The 12,968-nt window shown below is 43.5% G+C and overlaps 1 protein-coding gene across 1 annotated transcript in view; it reads right to left on the reverse strand.

Annotated features, from left to right (window-relative positions):
* Positions 1–12,968, reverse strand: part of EMX1 (empty spiracles homeobox 1) — a 63,788-nt gene that overhangs the window by 16,712 nt on the left and 34,108 nt on the right. The window contains exon 2 of the mRNA XM_063952350.1: positions 983–1,167. Coding sequence (XP_063808420.1) covers positions 983–1,167 — 185 coding nt within the window. The remainder of the gene's footprint in view (positions 1–982; positions 1,168–12,968) is intronic.

Raw genomic sequence — 12,968 nt, forward strand, 5'->3', positions numbered from 1 at the left:
GTGGAACAAGCATCTATAACTCCACAGTCCCTGGCATTATGGAACAGCATGTAGGTGCTGCTAGGAAGAGCAAGAGATATCCAGATTTGCAGTGTGAGAGCAGCTACAGCATGAGCAATCAATGGAAGAAATAAAGGGGATCTTCCCCTTCAGGGGTACCCCAGAAGCAGGATGGGAGGTGTGAGTCTGCGGGAGAGGACGAGCTGGGTGAGTGATAGGAAATCACGTTTGGCGGAAGGCCCCCAGTAACGTGTCCATGAGAGACCCCGTTTAGATAGAGCCCCTAGCGAATGGGGGAGAGCACACTGAAATTAATCTCAGTTTGCGGAAGCCGCACTACTGATTCCCAGGGACTGCGCTGGTATGTACTGTACTGTAATGCTGTTATTGCCCGTGAAGCAAATGAAAGGAGATGTAACCTGATGTAACCCAAATGAATATTGTGCTGGAGAGAAGAAAAAGAAGTTAAATGTTACTGTCGTGATAACCCTGTCTGAACTGTGAATAAACTGCTTGCTTATGTGATGAGACGGCCTGGTGTGCAATGCTTTTAAAAATACTGATGGACCTGCCGCTGCCCGGCTATCACATGTGCCTTTCCTGCGATCAGACGTTATTACATGCATGTGTGCCTGTCCTATGATCAGACATGTTATTACATGCATGTGTGCCTATCCTGCGATCAGACGTTATTACATGCATGTGTGCCGTCCTGTGATCAGACAAGTTATTACATGTATGTGTGCTTGTCCTATGATCAGACATGTTATTACATGCATGTGTGCCTGTCCTGCGATCAGACAAGCTGTCGCCTGTTCTGCACTGGGAATCTCAATGTGACAGCATACACTGCATATATGAGATTATGCTGCATACATGATATTGCTACTGTAGACATACCGTATATGATACTACACATGATACCTGTGTTCTCTGAATGCGGTATACACTTAGAGCAGTAGATATGCATTACATTAATTACCTGTGTTTCTGACAAGCTGAGGCTGCTGGCCAATTGTTTTCTCTCTGCCCCCACCACATAATGGTTCTTCTCGAAGGCCCTTTCCAGTCGGAGTAGCTGGGAAGGAGAAAATGCCGTTCTGATTCGCTTGGGCTTCCTGGCAAAGGGGCCATGCAGGAGCAAACTCTCCTGAGAGACATCGCTGCCTGGAACACAAGAACACACATGGGTTGGGTGAGCCTGAGAATGAATCATAGAGATTGTGCCATTAACCAAATAGATTATTGAGACTGTAACCCTTACAGATCTTGAAGACGGTGCCATGACTCTTACAAATCATGAAGATGGTGCCATTAATCTCCCAGATCATAAAGAATTTACCATTGCTCTCAAATATCATAGATATGGTGCTAGTACCCTCACAGATCTTAGAGATTGTGCTCTTCCCCACAGATCATAGAAATTGTGCTATTACCCACAGAGATCACAGAAAATGTGCCTTTACCCTCCCATATCATAGAGGAAGTGCCATAACCTTCCAGATCATAGAGATGGTGGCATTACCCTCCCAGATCATAGAGGAAGTGCCATTACCTCCCAGATCATAGAGATGGAGACATTACCCACATAGATCATAGAGATGGTGACATTACCCTCCCAGATCATAGAGGAAGTGCCTTTACCTCCCAGATCATAGAGATGGAGACATTACCCACATAGATCATAGAGATGGTGACATTACCGTCCCAGATCATAGAGAAAGTGCTATTAACCCACATAGATTATAGAGATAGGGCCATTACCATCACAGATCAAAGAGTTGGTGCTATTTTCCACAGAGATCATAGAGAAAGAGACATTATACCACAAATCAAAGTTGGTGCCGTTATCATAATAGGTCACAGAGTTGGTGCCATGACCCTTACGGATCATAGAGATGATACCATTACTCTCACAGATCATAGAGATAACACCATTACTCTCACAGATTAGATAGAGATGGTGTCATGGCCCTTACAGATCACAGAGCTAGTGGGCACCTATGTCATCATTATCTTCTTAGATCATAGGGTGATGCCTTAAGTCTCATAGATATTTATTACTTGCATTTGCTCTGACAATAGATGTATACATGACACATATTACTAATAAAGGATTCGTTTTATATATATATATATATATATATATATATATTATGACTTCAGATGCTTTGAGACTTAGGAGAGTCAACATTATCCGACTGGAGACTCAAATATGCTTGGGATTTATCCTTGAACTTGATTTTCATAGTATCTGATTTATCATACGTCTTTTGTGAACCAATCAGGTCACTGGGCCATGTTATATAACAACTTGGTACTCAACTTCTAAGACTAAAGAGCCCAAGTATTTTTTACGCACTCCAAATTTATTGATGGGTGCTTAATTTACAGTAAGACATACCCCTGATGAAGTCTCGGAATGAGAAGAAATGTGTTGATTTATATGTCTCTACTGTGACCTCCAAGTTACACAAATTGAAGGAGACATAAAGGATATCGGCCAAAACATCGAACATTGCTGTGATCATATTTTAATAGATTTTAAATAAATTCTCAGTGTAATACAGCTGCCTATCATTACCTCCTAGGTTTAAGCCTATACTCAGATAGCGCAAAAAGAAAGTATTGTTTATATATATATATATATATATATATATATACACAGTGTCGACTGGGACATGAAGGGCCCACTGGGGTAATGCAGTGATAGGGGCCCATACTTAACGGTGTGGCCAGCCTACAAAGGGGATGTGGCCAGCCTCCACAGAGGCTTGAAATACACAATAGTTTAGTGCAGTGTAATGCAACATATCTACCATGTATAATACAAGTGCACAGTCTGGAACCTGATCCCTAGAGGAAGGAGTGGGCACTCAGGCAGTGGGGCCTACCGGTGGTTTCCCTGGTACCCCTGTGGGCCAGTCCGACCCTATATATATATATATACATTGTATATACATTGTATATACACTGTATATTACACTGTATCTAGTGCCAGAAACCTGAACCTTCCTTACATGATGCCTGATTCTAGGTATACACAAAATTAGAGATGCGTGCGGATCGTGTTTTGATTTTGGCTCTGATTCATCATTGCATTTTGGTTTTGGTCTTAGAGAAACCACCATCAAGTGTTTTGGTTCATATTCGGTTTTTGGGATTCCTTTAAAACCAATACAAATCTTCAATACTGATTAAAAAAAATTAATAAAAAGATAAATTGATAAAATCTATAATAACAGCTACAATCATGTCATTTGGACCCGTTTACATGCAATCCAAAACCAGAGTTTGTTTTTTTAAATCTGATTTCTGAACCGAGCCGAGACTCGCTTCCCCTATAACCCAAAGTGATTCCCAACTGGCACTCAATTTGACTCGCAACTCCTAAGTTCAGGTGCGTTCGTCTTTAAGGAAAAGCAAACTGCATATCTCGCACAAAATTTAAATGCTGAAAGCTTAGCTCCGATGTGGAGCTTCTGTGCACTGCAGTCATTTTCTTTATGCTACCTGTGCTAACTATTCAGCAAGACACCCCCTAAGTGAGGGCAAAGTGGTATAATCCAGTCTCGGGCTGCTCTCTGCCATATAAAGAGTAGTGTACTCAACAGAATATATTTGTGATACTAAAAAACAAACACAACAAAGGCGTATCATATCAGTCACAGAGTGCTATAATTACCTCTTTGTTACATAGGCTGCCATGTAAACACATAATTATCACTCTCACTGGCACTACAACACTGTCACTACCTTCTGAGATAACCACAGAATCTTTGTGCTTATATTATGTTCTGTTAATTGTGGGAAATTATGTGTGTGCAGGTGCTTGTGTTGCAGAGTTATATAGGCACACACAAGCGGATGGCTCAAACTATGAGCTTCTCAGGTACTTAGCCAGTGGTGTTGGCTTATTGATAGATAGCTGTACTCACTGTTACACACTGGTTCTCACAGAGTAGAGCTTTAGCCGAGTGGGGTGTCATACAGCTCACCAGCCACGTAGTGGTACAGAAACACTGGAATCATTGTGGATTGCATGTAGTCGTTGGCCTCTTTGGAGCTGAGTGGAAGGCATGTGATGCTCTAACACAGTAAAAAGTCAAGATGTCCCCTGCACATGCTCAGTAGTGATCTTAGCGGCCATCTTGGTATAGGGCATGAAACCTCTTTGGAGCACAGGAAGACTGGAGTCTGTGCAGTAGCGCTCTCCCCTTTCAACACTAATAAGGTCCTTATCATGCTCCATGATATTAAGAAGAAGCAATATATTCCGGTTAGGCAGAAGCTGGTTTGGGCACTGTGAGATTTGGGGATGTAGTTTCCCCTCATCACTCTCAGCAAGGAAAGAAGACGCTGCTTTCATGTACAGTAAACTGTACAACGTCTAGAACTTGGGCCCAGATTTATTAAGCCTTGGAGACTGATAAATTGCACGGTGATAAAGGACCAAACAATCAGCTTCTTACTGTCATTTTTCACACATAGCCTGTGACATGGCAGTTAGGAGCTGGTTGGTTGGTATCACCGTGCAATTTATCACTGTCCAAGGCTTGATAAATCTGGGCCTTGGTTTGTAATAGACACCCACCACAATACCTGAGGCTTCTGGACTGCCTTAGAGTGATGCAAGGGGTGGAGAAGTTGCGCCCTCCCATTCCCCTTTCCCCTTTCTTAGATAGCTCTTTGATTTACTGTGCCCTATATTTAGCAGGTAGGAAGGACGTGGGGATTTCAGAATGAAAGAATGAGTGTTATAGTACAGGAAAATAATTCATGTGATTGTGCCTGTAATCCCCATATTCTCTTTGCATATCTACATAGTCTTATGTGTGGCAGTTACATCTGTGATGGAAGCTGACAGCCTCCACTATTTCTATATTTTCCTGAGAATTATTATTGTTGCGAGGTGAAGCACAGCACTGGGGGAGATGTCTTGTATAAAACGCAAAACTTCAGTGGTAAATGATGTCTACAAATAATATGTAACAGATGACAGAGTGTATCAGAAATACAATCCCTGTATCTCCCAGTATGTGTATTTCCCAGTAATGCCAACTCAAGTGTGTGTGTGTGTGTGTGTGTGTGTGTGTGTGTGTGTGTGTGTGTGTGTGTGTGTGTGTGTGTGTGTGTGTGTTTTAACCCTATAAGAATAACAACTCCCAATTTGATCAAACTGGCCATTTTTGGACATCTTCTCCAAATATAACGCGCCCCTGATCAGATGTGGGGAGAGGTCGCCCTATTTATTACCAGGATATAAGGAGCGAGTTATATTAAGTGTCCTATAATGGATTGTTTCTTGAGTAGTTGTAAAAAAAAACACATTAACAAAGAGACATCTGTTCACCATCATTTATACAAGAAAACTGACAAAAAGCTGGAGATGTCTGCTCACCATTATACAAGGAAACTGTCACTAAAGCCGGAGATGTCTGCTCACCATTATACAGGGAAACTGTCACTAAAGCTGGAGATGTCTGCTCACCATTATACAGGGAAACTATCACTAAAGCCAGAGATGTCTGCTCACCATTATACAGGAAACTGTCACTAAAGCCAGAGACGTCTGCTCACCATTATACAGGGAAACCGTCACTAAAGCCAGAGATGTCTGCTCACCATTATACAGGGAAACCGTCACTAAAGCGGGAGATGTCTGCTCACCATTATACAGGGAAACTGTCACTAAAGCCGGAGACGTCTACTCACCATTATACAGGGAAACTGTCACTAAAGTGGGAGATGTCTACTCACCATTATACAGGGAAACTGTCACCAAAGCGGGAGATGTCTGCTCACCATTATACAGGAAACTATCACTAAAGTGGGAGATGTCTGCTCACCATTATACAGGGAAACTGTCACCAAAGCGGGAGATGTCTGCTCACCATTATACAGGGAAACTGTCACTAAAGTGGGAGATGTCTGCTCACCATTATACAGGGAAACTGTCACTAAAGCGGGAGATGTCACTAAAGCGGGAGATGTCTGCTCACCATTATACAGGGAAACTGTCACTAAAGCGGGAGATGTCTGCTCACCATTATACAGGGAAACTATCACTAAAGCCAGAGATGTCTGCTCACCATTATACAGGAAACTGTCACTAAAGCCGGAGATGTCTGCTCACCATTATACAGGGAAATCGTCACTAAAGCCAGAGATGTCTGCTCACCATTATACAGGGAAACCGTAACTAAAGCGGGAGATGTCTGCTCACCATTATACAAGGAAACTGTCACTAAAGCCGGAGATGTCTGCTCACCATTATACAGGGAAACTGTCACTAAAGCTGGAGATGTCTGCTCACCATTATACAGTCAAACTATCACTAAAGCCAGAGATGTCTGCTCACCATTATACAGGGAAACTGTCACTAAAGCCAGAGACGTCTGCTCACCATTATACAGGGAAACCGTCACTAAAGCCAGAGATGTCTGCTCACCATTATACAGGGAAACCGTCACTAAAGCGGGAGATGTCTGCTCACCATTATACAGGGAAACTGTCACTAAAGCCGGAGACGTCTACTCACCATTATACAGGGAAACTGTCACCAAAGCGGGAGATGTCTGCTCACCATTATACAGGAAACTATCACTAAAGTGGGAGATGTCTGCTCACCATTATACAGGGAAACTGTCACCAAAGCGGGAGATGTCTGCTCACCATTATACAGGGAAACTGTCACTAAAGTGGGAGATGTCTGCTCACCATTATACAGGGAAACTGTCACTAAAGCGGGAGATGTCACTAAAGCGGGAGATGTCTGCTCACCATTATACAGGGAAACTTTCACTAAAGCGGGAGATGTCTGCTCACCATTATACAGGGAAACTGTCACTTAAGCGGGAGATGTCTGCTCACCATTATACAGGGAAACTGTCACTAAAGCGGGAGATGTCTGCTCACCATTATACAGGAAACTGTCACTAAAGCTGGAGATGTCTGCTCACCATTATACAGGGAAACCGTCACTAAAGCGGGAGATGTCTGCTCACCATTATACAGGAAACTGTCACTAAAGCGGGAGATGTCTGCTCACCATTATACAGGAAACTATCACTAAAGCGGGAGATGTCTGCTCACCATTATACAGGGAAACCGTCACTAAAGCGGGAGATGTCTGCTCACCATTATACAGGAAACTGTCACTAAAGCGGGAGATGTCTGCTCACCATTATACAGGAAACTGTCACTAAAGCGGGAGATGTCTGCTCAACATTATACAGGAAACTGTCACTAAAGCGGGAGATGTCTGCTCACCATTACACAGGGAAACTGTCACTAAAGCGGGAGATGTCTGCTCACCATTATACAGGAAACTGTCACTAAAGCTGGAGATGTCTGCTCACCATTATACAGGGAAACCGTCACTAAAGCGGGAGATGTCTGCTCACCATTATACAGGAAACTGTCACTAAAGCGGGAGATGTCTGCTCACCATTATACAGGAAACTATCACTAAAGCGGGAGATGTCTGCTCACCATTATACAGGGAAACCGTCACTAAAGCGGGAGATGTCTGCTCACCATTATACAGGAAACTGTCACTAAAGCGGGAGATGTCTGCTCACCATTATACAGGAAACTGTCACTAAAGCGGGAGATGTCTGCTCACCATTATACAGGAAACTGTCACTAAAGCGGGAGATGTCTGCTCACCATTATACAGGGAAACCGTCACTAAAGCGGGAGATGTCTGCTCAACATTATACAGGGAAACTGTCACTAAAGCGGGAGATGTCTGCTCACCATTATACAGGAAACTATCACTAAAGCGGGAGATGTCTGCTCACCATTATACAGGAAACTGTCACTAAAGCGGGAGATGTCTGCTCAACATTATACAGGGAAACTGTCACTAAACAGTAAATAAATTGTGAAAGCGCTGTCCAATATCAAAGAGTATTTATTAAACAATTAAGATCAACCATAAAATCACATTTAAAAAACCACATATACTCAATATTTCTTTTACTTGGTACTCTCTTTCCAGAGATCATGCGAGACAATAGTAGCACTTCATGTAACAAATTGCAGCTGCACGGAGTGGATACACTTGCAATATCAATCAGCACACTATGTTGCAAATAGATGAACTGAATGTATCCACACCAATATATTCTCCACAATATGCGTTGAGATAATTCTGCAGTCTCCTGTGACTAGTGAATATTGAAATTTTAAATGACCGTTCCAAGCAATTCCAGAGGATAGCAATAGTGATATGTCCCAATCATTGGGATATTAATCTTGATTTTAGCTCCTCCCGCTGGAAGAGTTTTTAATACAGTCACTAATGAAAGTTCTGCACACTTATAATCACAGTTGGAACTTTATACAGGGAAACTGTCACTGAAGCCGGAGATGTTTGCTCACCATTATACCATACTTGCCTACCTGACCCTCTCCATGAGGGAGAAAATGCTCTGCACCTGGACTTTCCTGGTGATGTATGATTGCCATCACCTGTGGTGAGTTAGTTAATTGATAAGAAAGGTGTTTCACCACAGGTGATGGCAATCATACATTACCAGGAAAGTCCAGGAACAGAGCATTTTCTCCCTCATGGAGAGGGTCAGGTAGGCAAGTATGAATTATACAGGGAAATTGTCACTAAAGCTGGAGATGTCTGCTCACCATTACACAGGGAAACTCAGTAGAGCTGGAGATGTCTGCTCACCATTACATAAGGAAACTGTCACTAAAGTCGAAGACATCTGTTCACTATTATACAGGCAAACTCACTAATGTCAGAGATGCATGCACACCATTACACAGGGAAACTGTCACTAAAGCCGGAGACGTCTGCTCACCATTATACAGGGAAACTGTTATTAAAACCAGAGACACCTGCTCACTGTTACACAGGGAGCTGTCACTGAAGCTGAAGATGTCTGCTACCATTATACAGGGAAACTGACAATTAAAGCCGGAGACAAATGCTCACCAATATACTGGAAAACTCACTAAAGCCAAAGATGTCTACTCACCATTATACAGGAAAAAGCACTAAAGCCGGAGACGTCTGCTCACCATTACACAGGGAAACTCACTACAGCTGGAGATGTCTGCTCACCATTATACAGAAAATTGACACTTAAAGACAGAGATGTCTGCTCACCATTATACAGAAAGCTGTCACTAAAGCCAGAGACGTCTGCTCACCATTATTCAGGGAAACTGTCACTAAAGCAGGAGATGTCTGCTCACCATTATACAGGGAAACTGTTATTAAAGCCAGAGACACCTGCTCACCGTTACACATGGAAAATGTCACTAAAGTCGAAGATGTCTGCTCACCATTACACAGGGAAACTCAGTAGAGCTGAAGATGTCTGCTCACCATTACACAGGGAAACTGTCACTAAAGTTGGAGACGTTTGCTCACCATTATACAGGGAAACTGGTGCTAAAGCTGGAGATGTATGCTCACCATTATACAGGGAAACTGTCACTAAAACCGGAGACGTCTGCTCACCATTATAAAGGGAAACTGGTGCTAAAGAGGAAGATGTCTGCTCACCATTATATAGGGAAACTGACACTAAAGCAGAAGATGTCTGCTCACCATTATACAGGGAAACTGTCACTAAAGCAGGAGATGACTGATCACCATTACACAGTAAAACTGTTATTAAAGCCGGAGACATCTGCTCACCATTACACAGGAAACTGTTACTAAATCCGGAGATGTCTGTTCACCATTACACAGGGAAAATGTCACTAAAGTCGAAGACGTCTGCTCATTGGGGGTCATTCCGAGTTGTTCGCTCGCAAGCGGATTTTAGCAGATTTGCTCATGCTAAGCCGCCGCCTACTGGGAGTGAATCTTAGCATCTTAAAATTGCGAACGATGTATTCGCAATATTGCGAATACACACCTCGTAGCAGTTTCTGAGTAGCTCCAGACTTACTCGGCATCTGCGATCATTTCAGTGCTTGTCGTTCCTGGTTTGATGTCACAAACACACCCAGCGTTCGCCCAGACACTCCCCCGTTTCTCCGGCCACTCCTGCGTTTTTTCCGGAAACGGTAGCGGTTTTTCCCACACGCCCATAAAACGGCCTGTTTCCGCCCAGTAACACCCATTTCCTGTCAATCACATTACGATCACCAGAACGATGAAAAAGCCGTGAGTAAAATTCCTAACTGCATAGCAAATTTACTTGGCGCAGTCGCAGTGCGGATATTGCGCATGCGCATTAAGCGGAAAATCGCTGCGATGCGAAGATTTTTACCGAGCGAACAACTCGGAATGACCCCCATTATTACACAGGGAAACTCAGTAGAGCTGGAGAAGTCTGCTCACCATTACACAGGGAAAATCAGTAGAGCTGGAGATGTCTGCTCACTATTACACAGGAAAACTGTCACTGAATCCAGATATGTCTGCTCACCATTACACAGGAAACTGTCACTTAAGCCGGAGACGTCTGCTCACCATTATACAGGGAAATTGTCACTAAAGCCAGAGATGTCTGCTCACCATTATACAGGGAAACCGTCACTAAAGCCGGAGATGTCTGCTCACCATTACACAGGAAACGGTCACTAAAGCCGGAGATGTCTGCTCACCATAATACAGGGAAATTATCACTAAAGCCGGAGACGTCTGCTCACCATTATACAGGGAAATTGTCACTAAAGCCGGAGACGTCTGCTCACCATTATACAGGGAAATTGTCACTAAAGCCTGATATGTCTGCTCACCATTATACAGGGAAATTGTCACTAAAGCCGGAGATGTCTGCTCACCATTATACAAGGAAACTGTCACTAAAGCCAGAGATGTCTGCTCACCATTACACAGGGAAACTTTCACTAAAGCCAGAGACGTCTGCTCACCATTACACAGAGAAACTCACTTATGCCAGAGATGTCTGCTCACCATTACATAGGGAAACTGTCACTAAAGCTGGAGATGTATACAGGGAAACTGACACTTACAGGTGGAGACAAATGCTCACCATTATACTGGAAAACTCACTAAAGCCAAAGACTTTTGCTCACCATTATACAGGAAAACTCACTAAAGCTGGAGACGTCTGGTCATTCTTACACAGGAAAACTCACTAAAGCAGGAGATGTCTGCTCGCCATTATACAGGAAACTGACACTAAAACTGGAGACGTCTACTCACCATTACACAGGGAAATTGTCACTAAAGCTGGGAATGTCTGCTCACCATTAAACAGGAAACTGACACTAAAAGTGAACTTAATAACTACTGTTAAACTTCCAGTATTACATACTAATATCAATTTGGCTAACAATGCTTTAACATCTCTTTCAAAATAAGGACAAAAAGCTTGTAATACAAATATATACAAAACTCCCAAATGAACATTTGTGCAGCCGTATCTTTTAATTGCCATAATGCAACTTGCAATAAGTAAATAGGAATACAAAGTGGTCCTGGAGAGATGGTAGAACTCATCAACCCACCATCTACCCCCCCCCCCCCCTATACTCTCTAAAGGGACATTGATCTCACAAAGATGAACGTGGTCACACAATAGTACCATCATTCTAAATTACACCACACAGCAGCACAATCTTATTCACATTACACCACACATAGTGTCCTTGATTCATGATACACCACATAGTAATGCCCCTTATTATGGTTACGTCACTCAGTAGTGCCCTATATTCACGTTGTGTTACACAATGGTACCCTTTATATACATTATGCCACACAGTAGTGCCCCTTATACATAATTCTAACAGTAGTAGTGCCCCTTACACATAATGCCAACAGTTGTATTGCTCCTTACACATAATGACCACAGAAGTGCAGCTTATACACAAAATGCCCACAGTAGTAGTGCTGCTTATATACAGAATGCCCAAAGTAATAGTGCCCTTGACACATACTGCCCACAATATTATTGCCCAAAACACATAATGACCACAATAGTGCCGCTTATACACATAATGCCCCCACTAGTGCACCTTATACACATCTCTGTCTCTGACACTCCAGCAGCTCATCGCCTGTGTCCCTCCAGAATCTCCCGTCCCTGTATCCCTCTAGCAGCTTCTTTACCTCTCTTGTCCCTCCAGCCCCCTCTCATCTTGTCTTCAAGTTGCACAGAGTCTGCTCCTCTTCATGGCTCCTCTTCACTTCAGCAGCGGTGACCGCATGACATCACATATGCCGTGCCGGAAAAGGAAGCTGCTGAGACTCGAAGAGGGGATGAATGCTGTCCAACAGACATAGCGTGTGTGCGTACCAGGAGGGTTGGGCTGTAGATGGAGGAGGACCATGGAGCCACCAGGACCTGAGGAAGGGGGAGGTGGCTGCTGCTCTTCAGTAACACTAGCGCTGCCTGCGTCATCGATTCACATAGGTAATGGTGCAGGTTTTTCTGTTGACATTACTGTGCAGGGCAATGGAGGAGGTGGAACCTAATTCTCCCTACCGTTACAGGTGGTGGAACTCAGTTCCACCTCGTTTCCCCCCCCCCCCCCCTCCACACACACGCACTTTAACCCCTGGGAATACTGTAAAGAAAATGGAGGGTGACCCTGAACAGCGTATTGTGCAGACGTTCCCTTACTTAGGACAGTGCAATAGACACAGCCCCAGTAACTGGCTGAAGATAGATTTTGGCTGTTGCTGCTTTAAATCTCCTCAACAGTGACTGGAATTTCTATGTAAGTGATCAGTCATAGACAGAAGCTCATTGAATAAGGAATGCAGGGAAAAATCCAAGTATAGAACCTGGGGTGTAATGTCAGTGCGGAGCGGCTGACCGAGACACAACCCGAGGCAGCTGGGATTAGGAGGAAACAACCAACTGCAGGGAAAGAATCATCAAAATACAGATTCTGGGGCTGATTCTGAGTTTGTAGGAACCATGAACAAGTAACTTTACACCGTGGTAACACAATGTACTGCAGGTGGAGGGGGAGAGGTAAAATGTGCAAAGAGAATGAGTTAAATCCAGGGA

This window comes from Pseudophryne corroboree, chromosome 1, assembly GCF_028390025.1.
Source record: "Pseudophryne corroboree isolate aPseCor3 chromosome 1, aPseCor3.hap2, whole genome shotgun sequence".
NCBI lineage: Eukaryota > Metazoa > Chordata > Amphibia > Anura > Myobatrachidae > Pseudophryne > Pseudophryne corroboree.